We start from the raw sequence: 23,704 nt of genomic DNA, 5'->3' as shown, positions 1-23,704 counted from the left end.
AGAGCCTGTCTGCCTTGATACGAGTTGGGAAATAGGTTGCGGTGGCCCAGGAATAGTTAGGAACTTTTATAAGCGGTCTGGTATCCTTCCAAATGCTCTCCCCCATCAGCTTCCATTTATTTTCCCTCCAGCTGCCATTTTGTGATGGCGCGTAGTCACTGCCTGGTGATGTCACAGTCGCCATCTTGGCCCGCGCCAGACTGCAATTTTGCTGGGCGGCCCGCGTGGGCGCGCCCTAGGTGCTGTGGGAAACGCCGGGGCTGGGGCGACACCCTCTGCCCGTGGGGAGTCTGCGTTGCCATTCTTGCCGGACACCAGCCCCGGGACGCGCTCTTTGTGAGTATAGGTCCATCACAGCTGACAGAACCTTAACATAGCATCTAAGTTTTAATTCCAGAGAGAAACAGGCGGAAATGGAGCATACACTCCGACTTTGCCAAAAAGCAGATCCCTGGTAGCTGCCCTTTGGCTGGCGGTGGCGGCTCAGCCCCCTGGAGCGCCACCTAGGTGTGGAAGACTGCAACAACAACTACCTCCAGGAACCTGCCTCAAGTGGGGCAAAGCCACGCCTACCAATCAGACTGTGCCCGGCGTGTGGCCAGGAGGGCCACTGGAACAGTGCCCTTGGAAAAGGGTGAGCCCCAGGTGCCTCAACACAGGGGGAGCACCTTTCCAGACCAGGCCCCACCGCTGGCCCTACTCAGCCTGGCTGAAGACTGATGGCTCCTGGATCCCTCAACCTCCATCCTCTTTGCCAGCTCAGGGTAGCTCTCCAGGTACTGAGTAAACCAGTCTCCTTTTTGGTCGCCTGCTCAATCTCATGATTTGTTTTTTTCTTTAATAGCCCTTGCCTGTTCAAGCCTCCTCAAGCGCACATCACTAAGCTGTCCAGGGTAACCTCCAATTCGCACTGCAGCTATGCACCCACCTGCACCCCTTCTGGGGGACTGGACTCCCAACTCCTCCCGGCCTGGGGCCCCTGACGACGCCCCTTGACAGCAGGAAGAAGCTAGAGGGTCCAACGTCATCCATTATCCCTACCATCAAAAGGCCGGAATGTTAAGTTGGGTCCTGCACTCATGTGACTTTGTGTCACATGACCTCTGCAGGGCAAGGGAGGGGCTGAAAACCCCGCGAGAATTGGGCATTCCCGCGATTAAACCCCCATCTCGCGAGATGCATGCCTTTAAAAGGAGAGCCCGCGTCCTCAAGCTTCGGACAGGTGCGCGGGCCCCACGGTGCCTCGCCCTGATCCCCGGGAGAGCCGTGCCATTAAAACTTTACATGCCACGTGTACCGGACCTCTCTCGTGTTTTTCACACTCCGCCGTACTCACTTATTTTTATTTTACTCGCATTTAATTTTTTATTTTACTTATCAGGAGGCTGAGATAGAAGGATATAAATTGAGGACAGTCTCAGCAAGTAGCGAATCTCAACTAACCTAGCAAAACACTGCTTCCAAATAAAGAAAAGTAGGGCTGAGGGTGTAGCTCAGAGGTAGAATGCCCCTGGGTCCGATCCCTAGTCACACACACACACACATACACACACAAGTTCAAATCTCTAAGACACCAAAGTATAAACTAAAATGCTAGTTCCTCTCCGCCCTTCTCCCTCCCCTCCTTTCTCCTCCCATCCCCTCCTCCTTTTTGTGGTACTGGGGATTGAACCTAGGACTGGCATGTGCTAGGCCACCATCTTTAATCCTAGTACTTGGGAGGCTGAGATGGGAGGATCACTAGGGACACCCTTAGCAACTTAACGAACCCTCTTTCTCTCCCCCTTACACACGCACGCACACACACACACACACACACCACACCCGGAGTGTATTCTGGATTCAATCCCCAGCACCAAAGCTCAGGTAACCCTAGTTTACAGGCCTCTTGGGTGTGCAGGCGGGCTGCGGCGGCAGGCGCTCAAGCAGCGCTCCCTTTCCTTTTGTGGTTTGGGAACAGTAGGGCGCAGAGGTCAAGGCACACTAGCTATGCATTAGCTGTGTACACCTGGCCAAGTGCTCTGTAGCTCCCTTCCGTGTAATCAGGGGAGAATGAAGTCCGCATGCTGGGTCCTGGCCCCGCTGATTCGCTCTCCGTCCTGCCCTCTGGCCACCACTCTGCCCAGCAGCCCTCGCTCCCTGTGCCTTCTGATTTCCCATCAGGTTCACCAATGGGTTTACATATGAGAAAAATCAAGGTATTTATTCCCCAGCTCCTCCTCTGTCTAGCTATGATCTATTTCCCATTCTACTATGGAAAATTAGTCTGCCTCCCCGCCCTGGAGTCCTGTGGCCCCTGCAGCTCCAGGTGTCCAGTGCTTGCTGCAAGGCACTTGGTGATCTCCGCCTGCTTGCAGACAGTTCCTTCAGGTTGTCACCTGTTTCCTAAAGACCTGACTGATATGTCATATGCCTCAGACTGCACTTAAGAGAGTAATTTAGCAGGGCGTGGTGGCGTGTGCTTGTAATTCCAGCATTTTGGAGGCTGAGACAGGAGGATTGTGGTTCGCGGACAGCTTCAGCTACTTAGTGAGGCCCTTTGTAACTCATTGAGACCCTTTTTCAAAATAGAGAATAAGCCGGGCGTGGTGGCGCACGCTTGTAATCCCAGCGTTTGGGAGGCCGACACTGGAGGATCGCGGTTTGCGGACAGCCTCAGCTACTTAGTGAGGTCCTCTGCAACTCAGTGAGACCCTGTTTCAAAATAAAGAATAAAAAATTGGGCAGGGGGAGTAGCTCGAATGTCAAATGCCCCTGGATTCCATCCACAGACCCACAAAGAAAAAAAAAAAAAAAGAGAATAAAAGAAATAGGGCTGGGGGTTGAAGCTTGGAGGTAGAATGCCCCTGGGTTCCATCCCCAGTACCGCCAAAGAGAGAGAGAGAGAGAGAGAGAGAGAGAGAGAGAGAGAGAGAGAGAGAGAGAATAACTTGACAGCGCACGTGAAGTGCTTCTACCTCAGTAAGTACCATTTTATTTTATTTTTTGGTGGTACTGGGGATTGAACCCAGGGGTGTTCTACCTCTGAGCTATGCCGCCAGTCCTTTTTAATTATTTTTTAATTTTGAAACAGTGTCTCACTAAGTTGCCAAGGCTGGCCCAGAACCTGTGATTCTCCCATCTCCAGCTCCCAAGCATTGGGATTCCAGGCATGCGCCACCATGGGCTAGTACTCACTATTAATAGTATTTCCCATGTGATGTTCTTCCTTCCTACAGAGCTCACTTCTGTTTATTTTTTAGGATTTAGCTTCAAAGTCACCTTCTCTAAAGCCTGCCCTGATACCTCAAAGGCTTCTTTTGGTGTTCCTTTACAGAACTACAGCCTCTATACTGTTTACTGAATCAGCCACAGAACACCCTGCGTCCCTTGCTGGAAGTCACAGAACGCCTGTTCTGGCTGGGGCTGGAGTGTTCCCAGAGCTCCCAGTTGAAGGCGTCCCAATGCCGCCAGGCTGGGGGAGGGGGTCGGGGAAGTGGGTGGCTCCCAGGGGTTCTGACCTCAGCAGTGGGTGAACCTACTGAGGGGACCTGTAGCTGTAGCTGAGTGGCCTGTGGGAGGCAGTGGGAACTGCCGGGGTGCGGGTCCTTGGAGGCGAGCCCTTAGGGACTGGATCTTTTGGTCACCCCCTTCGCCCTCCCCAGGCCTCTTGCCATCAGGAGCAGAGCAGCTTGTTCTCTTTGACACCCTGCCGTGATGCCTCTCCTTGGGCCAAAGAAAGAGTCATGAACTGAGACCTCAGAAACCATGAGCCAAAATAAACTTTCTTCCTCTAAGCTGTTTCCTCGGGTATTTTGTTGCAGCTAGGATAAGCAGACAAATACAGTGATGTTCAATGAAAGTTGGTTAAATAAACAAATCTTTTTCTACTCTTAGCCTGCCTGCCAGCCAGCCAGCCTGTCTTCCTGTCTTCCTTCCTTCCTTCCTTCCTTCCTTCCTTCCTTCCTTCCTTCCTCCCTCCCTCCCTCCCTCCCTCCCTTCCTTCTTTTTAGTGGTACTGAGGATTGAGCCCAGGGGCATTTTACCTCTGAGCTACACCCCTAGCCCCGATTTTATTTTTATTTTGAAACAAGGTCTAAGTCATGGAGGGCCTAAGTATTTGAACCTGTGATTCTCCTGTATCAGCCTCCCAAATACTGGGATTGTAAGCGTGTACCACCATGCTGGGTTTACTCTTAGTTTTCAATCTAATGTTTTCTATGAAGGCGGCATGGGAGCTGGGCGTGGGGGCACATCCTTGTAATCCCAGTACTTGGGAGGCTGAGACAGAAGGATCACAGGTTGGAAGTCAGCCTTGCAACTTAGTGAGACCCTGTTTTCAAAAAAGAAATCAAATCAGGCTGGAGGTTTAGCTCAGAGGTAGAATGCCTCTGGGTTCAATCCCCAATGCCACAAAAATAAATAAATAATAAATAAAGGCAGGCCGGGTGTCGTGGCACACGCTTGTCATTCTAGCATTCAGGAGGCTGAGACCGGAGGATCACGGTTCGTGGACAGCCTCAGCTACTTAGTGAGGTCCAGCGGTTTGCGGACAGCCTCAGCTACTTAGCGAGGCCCTCTGCAACTCAGTGAGACCCGGTTTCAAAATAAAGAATAAAAAATAGGGCAGGGGCTGTGGCTCAGAGGTCAAATGCCGCTGGGTTCCATCCCCAGACCCGCATAAATAAATAAATAAATAAATAAATAAATAAATAATAAAAAAAGGCAGGCATGGTGGCCCATGCTTATAATCCCAGTACTTGAGAGGCTGAGACAGGAGGATTATTGGAGGGCAGCCTTAACAACATAGCGAGACTCAGCAACTTAGTGAGCCCCTGTTTCAAAATAAAGAATAAAAAACTAGGGCTGGGGGTGCAGCTTGGAAGTAGAATGGCCCTGGGTTCCATCGTCAGTACCTCCCTCCACAAACAAGAGGCACACCTTACCAAGTAAAATATGACCGTCGTCCAGCATCCTTCCTGCGTTTACTCCGCTTGCAGTTGCTTAAAGCGCTACACCTTGTCCTTCCCCACTTTCTCACCCCGCTAATTTATCCCGGTGGCTGACACTTCTTCCTCCGCCACTTCCTCATCCACTTCTGGTGGAATTAACAAGAAGTCAGCTGCTGCCTCTTTTCCTGGTCCTGCAGCCCATCTTCTCTGAGCGCGGACGTGGCTCTCAGGGTGCTCTGCCCTATCCCCCTAGCTAGGGCAGATCACACAGCCTCGCAATCAGTTCCCACGAGCAGACTGTGGGCCACTCACCGGCAGGGACTCTGCCTAGAATAAGGCTTAGGTGAGTGAATACTTAATAATAAATGTGCTACAGATCTAAATGACAATTCCATAAGAGGAATTACACAGTCTTTTTTTTTTTTTTTGTGGTACTGTGGGTGGAACCCAGGGGCTCCGGGCTATACTCCCAGACCTATTTTATATTTTATTTGGAAACAGGCTCTCACTAAGTTGCTAAGAGTGAGTAGCTGAGGCTGGCTTTGAACCTGTGCGATCCTCCTGTCTCAGCCTCCCAAGCGCGGGGATTTACAAGCATGTGCCACCATGCCCGGCCACAGTCTTTTTTTTTTTTTTTTTTTTTGTGGTGCTGGAGATTGAACCCAGGGGCATTTTATCTCCGAGCTACACCCCCAGTCTGATTTTTTATTCTTTATTTTGAAACGGTCTTACTGAGTTGCAAACAGCTTCACTAAATAGCTGAGGGTGTTCGCAAACAGCTATCCTCCTGTCTCAGCCTCCCAAATGCTGGGATTATAAGCGTGCACTACCATGCCTGGCCTAACAGTCACAAAAAGACAAGTTTAAATTAGTGAATTCATATGAGCCGCCAGGTGCAGTGGTGCAGTCTTGTCATCCTAGCTCCTGCGAGGGCTACACCCTCAGTCCATCTATTTTCTTTGTTCTTTTGAGATAAGGTCTCACCAAGACTGGCCTCACATTACAAACCTTCTGCCTCAGTTCCTAAATTGCTAGGATTATTAGGCATGTGCCACCAAGTCTGGCCCTGGGTGTTATTTTTTTTTAAATATACAAACAAACAAAATTCAATAAAGATTGTATGAAAGCTGGGCGTGGTGGTGCATGCTTGTAATCCCAGCATTAGGGAGGCTGAGACAGGAGGATTGCGGTTCACGGACAGCCTCAGACACTTAGTGAGGCCCTCCACAACTTAGTGAGACCCTGTTTCAAAATAAAGAATAAAAATAGGGCAGGGGGTGCAGCTCGGAGGTCAACTGACCCTGGTTCCATCTCCAGTACCCCCCCCCCAAATAAAAAATAAAAAAGACTGTATGAAGAGGACAAAGCTTAAATTATTTTTTGCCTTTTTATTAGTTAGTAATGTATGTATTTATTTACTTATTTTGTGGTACCAGGGATTGAACCCAGGACATTCTTCTTATTATTGGTGGTACTGGGGGTGGAACTCAGGGTCTTTTCTATCTCTGGGCTATATTCCCAGACCTATTTTATACTTTATTTGGAAACAGGGTCTCACTAAGTTGCTGAGAGCCTCACTAAGCAGCTGAGGCTGGCTTCGAACCTGTGTGGTCCTCCTGTCTCAGCCTCCCAAATGCTGGGATTAGAAGCGTGAGCCACCATGCCTGGTTCAGGGCATTCTACTTCTGAGCTACACCCCCAGCACTATTTTTAATTCTTTATAATGAAACAGGATCTCACTAAATTGCAGAGGGCCTAAGTAGCTGAGTCTAGCCATGAACTGTGATCTTCCTGTCTAAGCCTCCCAAGCACTGGGATTACAAATGTGCACTGCCACGCCTGTCCTTTTAGTTTGATTTTTTTTTTTTTTTGAGAAACTGGGGATAGAACCCAGGGATTCTACCTCCAAGCTATACCCCCAGCTCTATTTTTTATTCTTTATTTTGAAACAAGGTTTCACTAAATTGTGGAGGCTTCATCAAAGTAGCTGAGGCTATCCAAAACCCACAATCCTCCTGTCTCAGCCTCCCAAGTACTGAGATTACAAGCATGTGTCATCATGCCTGGCTTTTAGTTTTTGTTTAGATAATTATATTCTTCTGTTTGAACCACAGTATCTCTTTTATTATGCCATCTTATTAAAGTTACTCACCCTTCATACCCATAAAATGATGCTTTATGTAATAAAATTTAATATGCCTCCTCAGTTTGAGTGTGTGTGCGTGTGTGTGTAGTGCTGAGGATTGAACCCAGGGAGGTCTATTTCTGAGCTACAGTCTCAGCTCGTATGTATGTATGTATGTATGTATGTATGTATGTATGTATGTGTGGTACTGGGGATTGTACCCAGAGGCATTCTATTTCTGAGCTATATTACCAACCCTATTTTATTTGTTATTTTTTTTTCTCTAGGTTTTTTTTTTTGGTGGGGGAACTACTGGGGTTGGAACCCAGGGGCATTCTACCTCCGAGTTATGCCCCAGGCCTATTTTTTATTCTTTATTTTGAAACAGGGTTTCACTGAGTTGCAAAGGGCCTAAATAACTGAGGCTCGCCATGATCCCCCTGTCTCAGCCTCCCAAGTACTGGGATTCCAAGTGTGTGACACCAGGCCTGGCCTGTTTGCTATTTTGAAACTTTTCTCAGTAAGTTGTGGAAGGCTTCATGAGGCTGGCCGGGAACCTGTTATCCTCCTGTTTCAGCCCAAGTACTGGGATTACAAACATGTGCCATCACACATGGCTTATTCTTTTTATTTTTTTTACTTGGAAACAGGAACTCGCTAAGTTGCTGAGAGCCTTACTAAGTTAACAGGCTGGCTTTGAACCTGCGGTCCCTCTGTCTCAGCCTCTCAAGTACTATGATTACAAGTGTGTGCCACCACGCCTGGCTAAAGATGAGCTTTATTTATTTTTTGTGGTACTGGGGATGGAACCTAGGGGCATTCTACCTCTGAGCTACACCCCTAGCCCTATTTTTTATATTTTTATTTGGAAACAGGGTCTCACTAAGTTGCTGAAAGCCTCACTAAGTAGCTGAGGCTGGCTTCGAACCTGCTCCCAAGCGCTGAGATTACAAGGGTGCTCCACCAAGCCCGGCTAGTCTTTTATTTTTGAAAGGAGGTCTCACTGACTTGGGAAGGGCCTGGCTAAATAGCTGAGAGTGTCCCTGAACCACGTCTTCTGGTTTCTGCCTCCCAAATGAAAGATGAGCTTTAAATTGGAAACACTGCCTTAATTTTTATGTGCTGATTTAAGTTAATTATGTTTATGATTTTACAGAAAAACAGTAGAAATTAATAAAAACATTATTGGTCAGTGGAGTGCAAACTATATTCCTGATTTAGGAAAGGCCTCAAAGAGCTGTTGAAGAGATAAACCGTAATTCATTATAATACAAGAAGATTTTGGAGACAATCAACTGATTAGACAGGTACTTTTGTGTCAGGCAGAAGTAGCCATTAGAACATTAATATATAACCTGGGCTTTCTGTTAGATTGAGAAAGTTTGTTAAAAGTAGAATGAATACTGGGTGTGGTGGCGCGTGCCTATAATCCCAGCACATGGTAGGCTGAGACAGGATCACAGTGTTGCGGCCAGCCTTCTCAGCAACTTCTTAGGTCCTCAGCAACTTAGTGAAACCCTGTTTCCAAATAAAGAATAAAGCTGGGCGTGGTGGCACACGCTTGTAATCCCCGGCGCTTGGGAGGCAGAGACAGGAGGATCGCACAGGTTTGAAGCCAGCCGTGTGCGTTGGCTTAGGAGACTCTGTTTCCAAATAAAAATGTAAAAATAGGTCTGGGAGTGTAGCTAGCCTGGAGGTAAAAGGGCTTCCAGGAACCCCAGTACCACCATCACCACCACCAAAAAAAAAAAAAAAAAAGAATAAAAAATCAGGCTGGGGGTGGAGCTAGAGGTAGAATTCCCCTGGGTTAAATCCCTAGTACCAAAAACAAACAAAAAAACAAAAACAAAAACAAACCAAAACAAAACAAAAAAACTAAGAATGATGCCTGATAAAAGCAGACAAGATATGCCTGGTGGATTACTCCTGGGATCTAGAGAAAGAGTGAGAGATTAAGACTCGATTAGTGTTTAACCAATATCACTTTTCTAAAGAAAAGATAGGATTGTCTTGTTTTCCAAAAAACTTATAGTCTGGGACTCAACGAAATTTTTTTTTTTTGTGGTACTTGGGGTACAGGCACATGATCTAGCTCTAAACCAGCTGAATGTAAGAATGTCTGATCATTCCACCCATACCGTCCTACTTCCAGGCTCACTCGGAAATTCCTTATTTCGAATAGTTTGCTAGCTAAATTACCTTAGCTTCCTAATGTAACCTCTTCAGGTTGAAATTAGTATTCCTGACACTAGAAATTGAAAACTTATTATTTTAAAATCTTAACGTACATAGCTAGAGGCTTGGTCATAATTCTTTTTTTTTTTTTTTTTGTGGTACTGGAGATGGAACCAAGGGGATTCTACCTCTGAGCTACACCCTCAGCTCAGCCCTATTTTTTAGTTAGTTAGTTAGTTAGTTAGTTAGTTTGTTTATTTATTTATTTATTTATTTATTTATTTATTTATTTATTTATGTGGTACTGGAAGTGGAAACCAGAGGCTTTCTACCTCCGGGCTATACTTCCAGACCTATTTGGAACACAGGGTCTAAGTTGCTGAGGCTGGCTTCGAACCTGTGCGATCCTCCTGTCTCGGCCTCCCAAACACTGGGATTATAAGTGTGTGCCACCACACCCGGCTAGTCCTTTTAGTTTTGAAACAGGGTCTCACTGAGTTGCAAAGGGCCTTGCTAAGTAGCTGAGTAGCTGAGGCTGTCCGGAAAACCCCTGCAATCCTCCTGTCCCGAATGCTGGGATTGTGCGCCACCACGCCCGGCTGTTTGGTCATAATCCTGGTGAGATAAGTTTTGATTCCAAACTCACACAGTCTCTAGATTCCATAGCTTCCAAGCACAGCGGTGTCAACAAAGCGTTACAGGTATGTGGAGCTATGGACCTTTCACATCCCTATCACCTGTGAGGAGAGAATCTCCCACTGCTAGCCGAGGTCCCTGATTCTGTTGTGCTGGCCCATGAGCCCCAGAGCAGCGTCTGTGTCAGGTGTTACTCATCTTTTTTTTGTTTGTGGTACTTGAGATTGAAGGCAGGGGCATTCTACCTCTGAGGTATACCCCTAATCCTTTTCATTTTGAAACAAGGTCTTACTAGGTTGATGAGTGGCTTGTTGAGGCTGTCCTTGAACCTGTGATCCTCCCATGCTGGGCCGTCACTTGTCATTTTTTTTTTTTTTTTTTTTTGCAGGTCTGAGGATGAAACCCATGGGAATTCGGCCTCTGAGCTACAGCCCCTGCCCTCTGTTTTATTATTTTGAAACAGGGTCTCACTAAGTTGCAGAGGGCCTCACTAAGTAGCTGAGGCTGTTCGCGAACTGAGATCCTCTGGTTTCAGCCTCCCGAATGCTGGGATTACAAGCGTGCGCCACCATGCCCGGCTTGTCACTTGTCTTAATATAAACCCAACTATACGCACTGTATAACTATGTTACAAATAACTGCTAAATTCATGTGTGTGTGTGTGTGTGTGTGTGTGTGTGTGGTGTGACTAGGGGGCATTCTACTTCTAAGCTACAACTCAACCCTATTTCATTTTTTATTTTGAAAGAGGGTCTCATAAGGTAACAGAGATCCTTGCCAAGTAGCCGAGGCTGGCCGTGAACCTACAATTCTCCTGTCTCAGCCTCCCAAGTACTGGGATTATAGGTGTGCTCCATCAAGCCTGGCTTTTTTTTTTTTTTTTAAATCAGTGCATAATAGGTGGGCATGGTGGCTCACACTTTTAATCCCAGTATTTAGGAGGCTGAGACAGAAAGGATTGAAGAGTCACAGTCAGGCTGAACAGGTGAGTGAGGCCCTCTGCAGCTTAGTGAGACTACCCCTTTTTTTTGGCGGTATTGAGGATGGAACCCAGGGGCATTCTACCTCCAAGCTACAACTCAAGCTCTGTTTTTTATTTTTTTATTATTATTATTATTATTATTATTATTATTATTATTATTATTATTATTTGTGGTACTGGGGGTAGAACCCAGAGGTTTTCTACCTCCGGGCTATACTCCCAGACCTATTTTCTATTTTATTTAGGAACAGGGTCTCACTAAGTTGCTGAGAGCCTCACTAAGTAGCTGAGGCTGGCTTTGAACCTGTGTGATCCTCCTGTCTCAGCCTCCCAAGAGCAGGATTGCAAGCATGCGTCACCACACCTGGCTCTTATACTCTTTCTCTCTCTTTTTTTTTTTTTTTTTTTTGAGGGTCTGGGGATGGAACCCTGGTCCCACTAAGTTTTGGAGGGCCTCACTAAGTAGCTGAGGCTGGCTGTGAGCCCGAGTTCCTCCAGTCTCAGCATCTCAAATACTGGGATTACAAGCATTTGCCACCATGCCCAGTTCTTTTTTGTTTTTATTTTTATTTATTTATTTTTTTGTGGGTCTGGGGATGGAACCCAAGGGCATTCAACCTCCGAGCTACACCCTCTGCCATATTTTTTATTCTTTATTTTGAAACTGGGTCTCACTGAATTGTAAAGGGCCTCACTAAGTAGATGAGGCTGTCCATGAACCATGATCCTCTGGTCTCAGCCTCCTGAATGCTGAGATTACCAGCGTGTGCCACCATGCCCAGCTTCTTTTTTTGGTAGTACTGGGGATGGAAAACCCAGCGGCCTTCAACCTCTGGGCTACACTTCCAGAGCTATTTTATATTTTATTTGGAAACAAGGTCTCTTAGGCCAGCTTAGGCTGGTTTCGAACCTGCGCGATCCTCCTATCTCAGCCTCCCAAGCGCGGGGATTACAAGTGTGCGTCACCATGCCTGGCTTGTTTTTTAATTTTTGAAACAGGGTCTTGCCAAGACATCCTGCTGCCTCGGCATCTATGTGTTGAGAACCCCGCTCCACATAGTTAATCGGCAAAAACGCCCCGAGAAGGAGGTATCGTCTCTGGCCAAAGTACCCCCCACTTTTAGATACCCTTCACTATTATTTCTTTTAACTTTCTACACAAATTGCTCCAGTGATGTGAAATTAGAAATATAAAAAGAAACTGAGTCCGTGGAAATAAACTCTCTAATAATTTGTCAAAACGTCCTTGGCTCTGCTCAACAATAATGAAAAACTGGCCAGAATTCAGGTACTGTGATAAGCACCCCAGCTGCAGCAATCACAAATGCCCTCCGACCTTCATCACTATCTATCACTCCGGCAAAAGTAGCTCAGTTCAAAATAATTATTCACCCTTGAAATCCTGCCTAGAGACAGAGAGAAACCTTGTGTGTAACCTTAAAGAAACAACTTAGCTGCCCGAATACAATAGACCCAAAGAAAAAGACTGTTAACTTTTACCTCAGTGTGAGCACCCCAGGAGACAGAAAAAATGGCCGCATAGTTAGAAATGAATATGACAAAATAAAGGACAGACATTCTAAATATATATATGTATGAAGGAAAAGAAATACCGTAAGAGTAAGAAAAGTATTTTTGCATGAAAAAGAGCTTATCATAAGAAAGTCCCAACTGGGAAAGAAAGGAATTAGAAAGTTAGAAGCAGGTTGCAGAGAGTTTGTGACAGGGAAGTGGATTCTTTTAATAGGCTTGTTGTTTAAAGAAGAGTGCTCAGCAGTTAAGGAAATACATCTGACAATTAGAACTAAGAACCTTGTGGTGTTGTTTGTGGTATTTTGTCTGCCAAACTGTGTTGTGAGTATGCTTAAGCTTTCAGATTTAAAAAGATGCCAACACTGAATCACCACATCTCCCCACACTTGCTATATGAACTGAGCCCAAAAGATGGAAAGTTCCAGGAAAAGTTCCCGAGAAGCTCCCAAGCCTTGACTATCCTGGGAGGCTGCCACCTGGAGCTGCTTATCTGCAAGACCTTGGAGAGAAACAGAAGTTAATTCTTCGAGGGCCAACAGCCAGCTAAAAGACCGCCCCCGTTTCTCTTAACTTTACTGGTGAAGTGTATAAATTTCTTGGGGTTTTCATAATAAAGTGTCATTGGCTCAAGAAGCCTTTGTCCACCTCAGGTTCTTTTCCAAAGCGTCGTAACTAAAAACTTAAGGAATTCATAGAGGGGAAAAGAACCGCTGCAGATAAGGATCTGCAGAACGCCGCCTGCCTTTTGTCCCATCTTTCTGAGGCCCCCGACCGCTAGTGGACTTGCCCCCCACAGGACTGAACCCGCTGGTAGCAGGGTCTTGCTAGGTTGATGAGTCTCACTATTTGCTGAGGCTGTCCTCAAACACGTGTCTCAGCCTCCCAAGTCCTGGGATTACAGACATGTTCCATCTGTAATTCAGATATCTCAAGGCCTTTGCATAAAGCTATCAAAATTATCTTAAAACCAGTATTAATGAGAGAAAAAAATTAAGTAAAATATATTTAGTGACGCTGAGCGTGGTGGCACATGCTTTTAATCCCAGTACTTGGGAGGCTGAGACAGGAAGACCACGGGTTTGTGGCCAGCTCAACTACATAGGCCCTCCACAACTTAGTGAGACCTTGTTTCAAAATAAAGAATAAAAAATAGGGCTGGGGTAGAATGCCCTTGGGTTTAATCTCCAGTATTGCAAAAAAACCCCCCAAAAAACCATATATATGTATATGCATAACATATATTTACCAAAATATATTTATATATAGTTAATGAATATCAGAGACACAAGATGAGAAAGTATTTTCAATTGGACTTACAAAGAGTGTTGGTTTGGGTAGAAATATATTGTCTTCTTGTTGTCCAGGCACATTCAAAGTCTTCGATGTCTGATTTTCTATCATATTTTTTGGTTCTGTTTTAGTAAGAAGTAAGCTGTTCTCAGAATGTTTACTACGCATATTAATGAGAATCTGCTTCATTGCTGCCAATTCCTGTTGATATATGAAAACAAGAAAATGACAAGCATGATTTTGGCAAACACTTACAATGACTGATGTTAAAATATTTACTTATTTTTCTCTTAATAGAAGAATATTTGAAGCAATTATCTTGCACAAACGAGGAAAGTTGTTAAAACAAAATATTAATGTACAATAATTACACACATGGATCTTACATCCATAAGTCTGATATTACTTCTAGCATGGTAACTGACATGCTATAGTTCACTGGTGCCCACATTTGTCTGCACATTGGAATCACCCTTGTAGCTCTGGAAATACAGATGATGCCTGTGTCTCACGCCTAGAGATTCCGGGTGATGTGATCCTTGGTGCCGAGTGTAGCCTGGGCTTGTTTGTTTTTCTTTTGATACTTAAGACTGAATCCAGAGGCATTCTACATCTGAGATACACCCCCAGTCCTATTTCATTCTTTATTTTGAAACAATATCTCACTAAGTTGCAGAGAATCTCACTAAGTAGCTGAGGCTGGCCAGGAACCTGTGATCCTCCTGTCTCAGCCTCCCAAGTACTGGGATTACAAGCATGCGCCACCACTCCTTGATTGGCCTGGGCTTCCCACTGTGGTTTTCTATACATATTTGTTGAGTAGATTATTTAGACACTTAATTGCTTTTCTGCCAGGCGTTGGTGGCGTACGCTTGTAATCCCCACGCTTGGGAGGCTGAGACAGGAGGATCGCGCAGGTTCGAAGCCAGCCTCAGCTACTTAAGTAGTGAGGCTCTCAGCAACTTAGTGAGACCCTGTTTCCAAATAAAATGTAAAATGGGTCTGGGAGTATAGCCCAGAGGTAGAAAGCCTCTGGGTTCCACCTCCAGTACCACTAAAAAAAAAAAAAAAAAAAAAAAAAAAAAAAAAAAAAAAAATGCTTTTCTCCCTCTTAAGCTATTCCATTTCTTATTAAGTCTTGTATGAAGATAGTAGAGAAAAATAACTAAATAGCTTTTACTTGGCTACTAATTAGCAATTCAAGTTTCATATAGCTTCGGGATGTTTTTTCTTTCTTGTGGTACCTGGGATTGATCCTAGGGGCATTCTACCTTTGAGCTGTACCCCCAGCCCTTTTTATTCTTTATTTTGTAACAGGGTCTCACTTGAGTTGCAGAGGGCTTCATTAAGTTGCTGAGGCTGGCCTAGAACCTGCTATCCTCCTGTTTCGCCTTTCCAAATACTGGGATTACAAGTATTTGTAATACTTGTAATATTTGTAATACTGGCACCACTATGCCTGGCTCTGGTTTAGGGGTTCTTTAGCTACTTTATCCCCTTATCATTTTACAGATGACAAATGGAGTTGGCTTAAAAAAAAAGTTGCCTTTTTTTCCATGCTGGGGATTGAACCCAGGGCCTCGCATGTAATAGGAAGAGGGCTCTACCACTGAGCTACACCCCTAGCTCTTCTTTTGCTCGACTGTCTTTTGAGCAAAAAGTGAATTATGCTGAAGGTTTTGAAGAATTCAGATCAATTTTTAAACCCATTATTTCTTCCAAATCTATTTTATTTTCCCCAGAGATAAACCTTTAGCATATTTATGACATTACTAAATAGTATCAGTTAATTATTAAACTGATTCATCAAATACAAGTATATGGAGAGATGACAGACTAAGTTCTCCTTTATCTTATTTATCTGTAGAATAATCGTAGTTTGTGTGCTAGGTAATTTTTCCTATTATTTTATTTCATCTTCATGTCAAGACACAAAACTTATGGCAATATAAAGATACTCTGCTTGCTGCTACTAATCTGTTTATAGACATCAGCTCTGTGTCAGAGCAAGTTTCTACAGGCCTTTCTCTTCTGGCTGCCATTAGTTCTATTTAGAAACATCTAGCTTGAGTGGTATTTTAAAACAGAGCTGCTGAGATAAAGCCACATAGCCTTAATAGATGTTTGGGTCAGGAGAGGAGCTGGAAGAATTGGTGCCAGAATCCTTCCTCCTTTCGGCAGTGCTGGGACTGGCTTGGCCAAAGCACACGAGAGTAGATGTAGCTTGAATATTACCAATCTGATATACTATTATTTGGACCTTCTAGGGGTGTGTGTGTGTGTGTGTGTGTGTGTGTGTGTGTGTATTGAATCCAGGGGCATTCTATGTCCTAAGCTACACGGCCCAGCCAAATTTTATTACTTTATGTTTTATTTTTTGTGATACTGGGGATTGAACCCAGGGACATTCTACCTCTGAGCTACATAACTGGCCTTTTAAAATTTTTATTTACAAACAGGGTCACACTAGGTTAATGATAGTCACATTACTTGCTGAGGCTGTCCTTGAACCTGTGATCCTCCTGTCTCAGCCAGCCTTCCAAGTACTGGGATTACAAGCCTATGCTATCACATCCAGTTGGTTTTTCTTTTCTTTTCTTTTAAGATTATGGTATTTAGCCGGGCATGGTGGCAGCACACTTGTAATCCCAGCATTTGGGAGGCTGAGACAGGAGGATCTTGGTTCACAGATAGCCTCAGCTACTTAGTGAGGCCTTGTGTAATGGTGAGATCTTGTTTCAAAACAAAGAATAAAAAAATAGGGCTGGGGGTATAGTTCGGAGGTAGAATACCCCTGGGTTTCACCCCTAGTACTGCAAAAAAAATATGATATTTAATTTATATTCTCTTGTAATGGGTGTGTGTGTGTGTGTGTGTGAGAGGGGGGGAGATAGGTAGGTACTGGGGATGAGACTCAGGAACATTCTACCTCTAAGCCAAACCCCCAGCCCTATTTGATTTTGGAACAGGAGCTCACTAAATTGCTGAGGGACAGCCAGGCATAGTGGCACATGCTATAATTATAGTACTTGGGAGGCTGAGACAGGAGGATCAAAGGTTTCTGGGCAGCCTCAGCAACTTCGGGAGGCCCTCTGCAACTTAATGAGATCCTGTTTCAAAATAAAGAATAAAAAAAAAAAAAGAATAAAAAATAAGGCTAGGCCGGGCGTGGTGGCGCACGCTTGTAATCCCTGCGCTTGGGAGGCTGAGACAGGAGGATCGCACAGGTTCGAAGCCAGCCTCAGCTACTTAGTGAGGCTTTCAGCAACCTAGTGAGACCCTGTTTCCAAATAAAATATAAAAAAGGTCCGAGAGTATAGCCTGGAGGTAGAAAGCCTCTGGGTTCCACCCCCAGTACCACCAAAAAAAAAAAAAAAAAAAAAAAAAAAAAAAATAAGGCTGGGGTTGTAGCTCGGAGGTAATGTTCCTGGGTTCAACTCTCAGTACTGAAAAAAAAAAAAAAAAAAAAAAGTTGCTGAGGCCCTCATTAGGTACTGAGACTGACCTCCAACTTGGCATCCTCCTGTTTCAGCCTCTCCAGTACCAGGATTACAAGTGTACATGACCACGCTCGGCTTCACTCAGCCTGCTGAATGAAGAATTTTCTATCTGAAAGAAAACATCTTTGTACTAGTCATGGTATTTATTCTTCTTGACATGAAATACGATAATTGGGAAAAAAATATCTTCAACACAACCTGGCAGATAAAATATGGTGAACAGAGTTTAGTTTACTATGCTTCCTGGGGGAGGGGATGGGGGTGGAGAGGAAGAGGAGAGAGGAGGGAAGGGCGTGGTGAGTGAGTGGGTTTAGCCTGTGATTTGCTCTGTGGCATTCCTCTGGATGTTGCGCAGGTGATTAGAAAGGAAATCACTGTTTTGGCCTTCTCAGGACTAGGCTCACTACAGCTTGAGGTGTGAGGATAACAGCAGTATTTTCGCTCATCTGACGATCTAAACAATATTAGCATAGTGTCTGAAATCCAGGTAAAGAACTCTTTATTTGTTCATTTATTTTTGTAGTACTGAGGATTGAACCCAGGGCATCCTACCTCTGAGCCACACCCCAGCCCTTTATGCATGTTGTTTGGAAACGAGGACTTGAGGGTTTGCTGACAGTCTTGCTATGTTGCCGAGGCTGTTCCTGAACCTTCAGTCCTCCTGCCTCAGCCTCCAGAGTAGAGGGATTACAGGTACGTGATACTGCATCCAGCTAAGAACACATTATGGTGATGATGATGATGATGATGATGATGATGATGATGATGTGTGTGTGTGTGTGTGTGTGTGTGTGTGTGTGTGTGTGTGTTACAAGGGATGGAACTCAGGGGCTTTCTACTTCCAGGCTATACCCCCAGACCTATTTTTGTTTGTTTTGTTTCTTTTTGGTGGTACTGGGGGTGGAACCCAGAGGCTTTTCTACCTCCGGGCTGTACTCCCAGACCTATTTTATATTTTATTTATTTATTTTTTGGTGGTACTGGGCAGAACCCAGGGGCGTTCTACCTCCAGGCTATACTCCCAGACCTATTTTATATTTTATTTATTTATTTATTTTTTGGTGGTACTGGGCGGAACCCAGGGGCATTCTACCTCCAGGCTATACTCCCAGACCTATTTTATATTTTATTTGGAAACAGGGTCTCACTAGTTGCTGAGAGCCTTGCTAAGTAGATGAGGCTGGCTTTGAACCTGCGTGATCCTCCTGTCTCAGCCTCTCAAGCGCAGAGATTACAAGCATGCGCCACCACGCCTGGCTTTTTATATTTTATTTGGAAACAGGGTCTCAGTAAGTTGCTGAGAGCCTCACTAAGTAGCTGAGGCTGGCTTCGAACCTGTATGATCACCTGTATCAGCCTCCCAAGCGTGGGGATTACAAGCATGTGCCACCACGCCCGGTTTAGAACACAATCTTTTTAAGTTTTATTTTGTTTGGCTTATATGATAATTATTTTTATATTAATGTAAATCTGAACAAAGAAAATTCCATATTAACATCAATTAGTATCTATAATACCATCATATGCTGAGCATACAGAGAGTCAAATGCATGTACTGGAAATATTTTATATGAGGACAGAAATCACAGCTACTAGCCGGGCTGGTGGAGCAATGTAATCCCAGCATTCAGGAGGCTGAGACAGGAGGATCCGGGTTCGTGGCCAGCCTCAGCTACTTAGTAAGGCCTTTTACAACTCAGTGAGACCGTTTCAAAATAAAGAATAAAAAATTGGGCAGGGGGTGTAGCTCAGAGGTAGAATGCCCCTGGGTTCTGTCCCCAGTACCTCAAAAAGTCTTAATGCTACCACTGACTGTGTAAACGCAGGCAGCCTGCTCTAGTTCAGTGAGCTTCAGTTTCCTATTGATAAAATGAATGCTTGTGCTAACTTTCTGGGTTTCTTCCAGTACGGTAAGTATTTAGGTATGTTTATTTTGCATTTCTTCTCTTGGGAAGTTGAGCAGCATTTCACAGATTTAAAGGTACTTTTTTGTTGATATCTTGGCCAATTTTTCTCCTGGGTGAACGGTCATTTTCTTATACATTTCAAGGACTTCTTCTTTGCTAGGGAAATTAGCCTCCCCTTAATATGAGTGGCAGTTTTTTCCAGTTTACTTTCTGTGTATTTGACTTTGTTTATGCCTTTTTTGATATGCAACACTTCTGACCATGATGTAGCTGAATATGTCAATCTTTTTCTACTTTTCTCCATGTTTTCTTCCTACATTTTCCTTAAGTTATTTTTATGTTTTTTTTTTTTAACAAACATTTAGATCTTTGATGTGACTGAAGTTGATCCTGGTTCATGGTGAATGGTATGACTCCAACATCTTTCCTCCCAAGATGACTATCCTACAATAACATTGTGTACTTAAGAGATCGTTTTTTCTCTCCACTGATGCTATCTTTATCATGTACTAAACCTCCATAAGTATATGATTTATTTCTAGACTTTAAACTCTGTTCCAACGGTCTGTCAATTCATGGCACCCATGTCACACTGTTTTAGTGTTAATGATTGAAATATTTTTCTAGATATATTCTTGGAGATAGCAATGGGATTATGCTGAATTAAAAAATAAGAAGAATTTACTTTATGATGTTAAATCCTCGTGGCCATGAAAGTATTTTAATATATCTCTTAGCTGGGCATGGTGGTGCATACTTGTAATCCTAGCATTTGGGAGGCTGAGACAGGAGGATCACGGTTTGAGGACAGGCTCAGCTACTTAGTGAGGCCCTTTGCAACTCAGTGAGTCCCTGTTTCAAAATCAAGAATAAAAGCCGGGAGTGGTGGTGCATGTTTGTAATCCCAGCATTTGGGAGGCTGAGACAGGAGGATGGTGCAGGTTCAAAGCCAGCCTCAGCTACTTAGTGAGGCCCTTTGCAATTCAGTGAGACCTTGTTCCAAAATAAAGAAAAAAAAAAAAAATAGGGCTCGGGGTGTCCCTCAGAGGTAGAATGCCCCTGGCTTCCATACCCAGTACCGCCCAAACAAAACAAAACAAAACAAAAAACAAAAACAACCAGAAAAACCCCAAAACAAAACAACAACAAAAAAAAACATCTCTTATTTATATTTTGGGCACAAATTGTCCTGCCCTAATAGATGTACTGTTATAATGAAATCATCATTATTCACAAGATCCTAATTCACAAAACAACAAAACAAATTATAAGTAAAACCATCACAACATGCACGTACAGAAGCATGTCTGTCCTTAGGTGAGGCGGAAGATGTCCATGGCATCCTCAGGGAAGGTGAAGTCAGCGGGAAGTGTTCTGGTCTGTGCCTAACCTGCTTTGGTTTTTAGGTTTTTAATCCTGTCTCCTGGCTGTTGGCTCCTCCTATTTACCATTCTGCTCTTTCCCTTCCACAGCTGTCCTCAGTCTGCTCTGTAAGCTTATCTGGCATTGCTGTCTAAGGATTTGAAAACACTGTTTACTGCAGAGCAGCGCGGGTGACAAGATGCAGAGGAGTCCACAGTGCAAAGATGAACGCTTTGGTATCAAGTTCAAATGGATTAGATTTTCCTCTTTTTCTGTGTGTGTGTGTGTGTGTGTGTGTGTGTGTGTGTGTGTGTGTGTGTTTGTGTGTGTGTGTGTGTGGTGCTGGGGATTGAACCTCGGGGCATTCTACCTTGAGTTACACCCCCAGCCCTATTTTTTTTTTTTTTTTTTTTTTTTTTTTAGGTACTGGGGATGGAACCCAGGGGCATTCTATCTCTAAGCTACACCCCCAGCCCTATTTTTTATTCTTTATTTTGAAACAGAGTCTCACTGGGTGCAAAGGGTCCCACTAAGTAGCTGAGGCTGTCCTCGAACTGCAATCGTCTAGTCTCATCCTCCCAAATGCTGGGATTACAGGTGTGCGCTGCCATGCCCGGCTTTTGTTTTTTTTTTAAACAGGGTCTCACTAGGTTGCACAGAGTCTACCTGCTGAGGCTTTCCTCACACCTGTGATCCTCCTGTCTCAATCTCCCAGGTACTGGGATTAAAAACATGTGCGACCACACCTCACTGATTATTTTTCTTAAATACTACATGGGTTGCTCAGAATCATGTCAATTACTTAGGTTCCTATTTGTACCCTGACTTTCATAAAGATTTTCTCCAAAAGCTTGGTGTCGTGGCGCATGCTCATAATCCCAGCTGAGACAGGAGGAATGTGGTTCGCGGACAGCTTCAGCTAGTTAGTGAGGCCCTTTGCAACTCGGAGAGACCCTATCTCAAAATAAAGGGCCTCACTAAGTAGCTGAGGCTGTCTAAGAACCGCGATGCTCCAGTCTCAGCCTCCCTAAAGCTGGGATTACAAGTGTGTGCCACCACACCCGGCTTTTTTATTTCTTTTTGAGGTATGAAAATTGAACCCAGGGGCATATTACTTCTGAGCTACATTCCCAGCCTGACTTTGTTCTTTATTTGAAACAGGGTCTCATAAGCTGCGGAGGGATTCACTAAGTAGTTGAGGCTGGCCATGAACCCAGATCCTCCTGTTTCAGCCTCCCAAGTACTAGAATTACAAGTGTGTGACACCACACCTGGCTATTTTTAATTTTTTTTTTCTTTTGTGGTACTTGGGGTGGAACCCAGGAGCTTTTCTACCTCTGGGTTATACTCTCAGACTTATTTATTTATTTATTTATTTATTTATTTATTTATTTATTTATTTATTTATTTTTTGGTGGTACTGGGGTTCCTGGAAACCCTTCTACCTCCGGGTTACACTCCCAGACCTATTTTTTATATTTTTAAATTTGGAAACAGGGTTTCTTATGCCAGCACGCCTGGCTTTGAACCAGCGTGATCCTCCTGTCTCTGCCTCCCAAGTGCGGGGATTACAAGTGTGCGCCACCACGCCTGGCTCAGACCTATTTTTTTTTTTTTTTTTTGGCAGTACTGGGGATGGAACTTAGGGGCTTTCTACCACTGGGCTACACCCTCAGCCCTATTTTGTAATTTATTTGGAAACAGGATCTCACTAAGTTGCTGAGAGCCTCACTAAGTGGCTGACGCTGGCTTCAAACCTGTGCGATCCTCCTGTCTCAGCCTCCCAAGTGCTGGAATTACAAGCGTGCGCCACCATGCCCAGCTTTATTTTTAATTTTTGAAACAAGGTTTTGCTAAGTTGCTGAGGCTAGCCTCAAACCTGTTATCCTTGTATCAGCCTTTCAAGTACTGGGATTATAGAGTTACACTACCATACCCGGCTTTCTCCTACATCTTTTCTTTTGTGGGGGTAGGGTCTGGGGATGAAACCCAGGGCTATTTGACCTCTGAGCTACACCCCCTGCCCTACTTTTGTATTCTTTATTTTGAAACAGGGTCTCACTAAATTGTAAAGGGCCTAAACTGAGGCTGTCCACGAACCACGATCTTCTGGTCTCAGCCTCCCAAATGCTGGGATTACAAGCGTGCGCCACCACGCCCGGCTTCTCCTACATCTTCCTAATGGTATTCTTACTCATAATAACTTCCTGACTTGGATTTCATCAATTTTTGAAAATATCTCATGCCAGGCATGGTGGTGTATACTTGGAACACCAGTATTTGAGAGGCTGAGGCAGGAGGATTGCAGGTTCGAGGATAGCCTCAGTAAGGAGTGAGAGTTTCACCAAACTAGCAAGACCCTGTTTCAAAATAAAAATAAAAATTAGACCTGTGAGTGTAGCTTGGAGATAGAATGCCCCTGGGCTCAATCCCTAGTACAAACACACAAACACACACCTCAATTTTTTGTTGTACTGGGATTACAAGCATCTGCCTCCATACCCGTCTTTCACCAGTTCTTATCTCATGAAAAAATTATTTTCCCAAATCTTTCTAAACAAATTATAGGCTGGGCGTGGTGGCACACGCTTGTAATCCCCGCGCTTGGGAGGCTGAGACAGGAGGATCGCACAGGTTCTAAGCCAGCCTCAGCTACTTAGGCTCTCAGCAACTTAGTGAGACCCAGTTTCCAAATAAACTATAAAATGGGTCTGAGGGTGTAGCCTGGAGGTAGAAAAGCCCCTGGGTTCCAATCCTAGTACCACACACACACACACAAAAGAAATTATAGTACTTTGTAAGTTCTATTCTGATCAAGATTTTTTCATCTTCTCTAGGGAAAGGGGTCAATTTCTGTTTATTGTGATTTTTTTCCCTTTTGTGCTATTAATTTTCTTCCGATTTCTTATAGGGATGGAACCCAGGGGGCATTCGACCCCTGAGCTACACCCCCTGCCCTGCCCCTACCACGATCCCCACCCCATTCCCTCCCCATCCCTCCTTCCCACGCTTGGCTTACTGGTTGACATCTAGTATTATAACAATTTATACAATATTAACATTGATAATCTCACATAACAGTTTCATTTGTCTGGTACCAAACTTTTGATGACTTAAAGATAACATTTCAATATTTCTTTTTGCTTTCTTTCTTACCAGAGAATATTTTTTCTTTTTTTTTTTTTAGGTGAAACTATCATACATTTATTTATTTATTTTTCAGAAAAAATCTATCCTGATATGGAATATGGACTCTAGATACC

The 23,704-nt window shown here is 44.3% G+C and overlaps 1 protein-coding gene across 1 annotated transcript in view; it reads right to left on the bottom strand.

Annotated features, from left to right (window-relative positions):
* The window catches only part of PIBF1 (progesterone immunomodulatory binding factor 1), a gene marked incomplete at both ends in the record, with an annotated part of 236,318 nt that overhangs the window by 5,567 nt on the left and 207,047 nt on the right, over positions 1 to 23,704 (bottom strand). Inside the window, one exon of the mRNA XM_080689517.1 lies at positions 13,700 to 13,873. Within this exon, the coding sequence (XP_080545643.1) occupies positions 13,700 to 13,873 (174 nt within the window). The remainder of the gene's footprint in view (positions 1 to 13,699; positions 13,874 to 23,704) is intronic.

This window comes from Muscardinus avellanarius (assembly GCF_963383645.1).
Source record: "Muscardinus avellanarius genome assembly, chromosome: 2".
Lineage (NCBI taxonomy): Eukaryota > Metazoa > Chordata > Mammalia > Rodentia > Gliridae > Muscardinus > Muscardinus avellanarius.
Note: the sequence above shows the minus strand (reverse complement) of the source record. Positions and strands in the feature narration are given on the sequence as shown.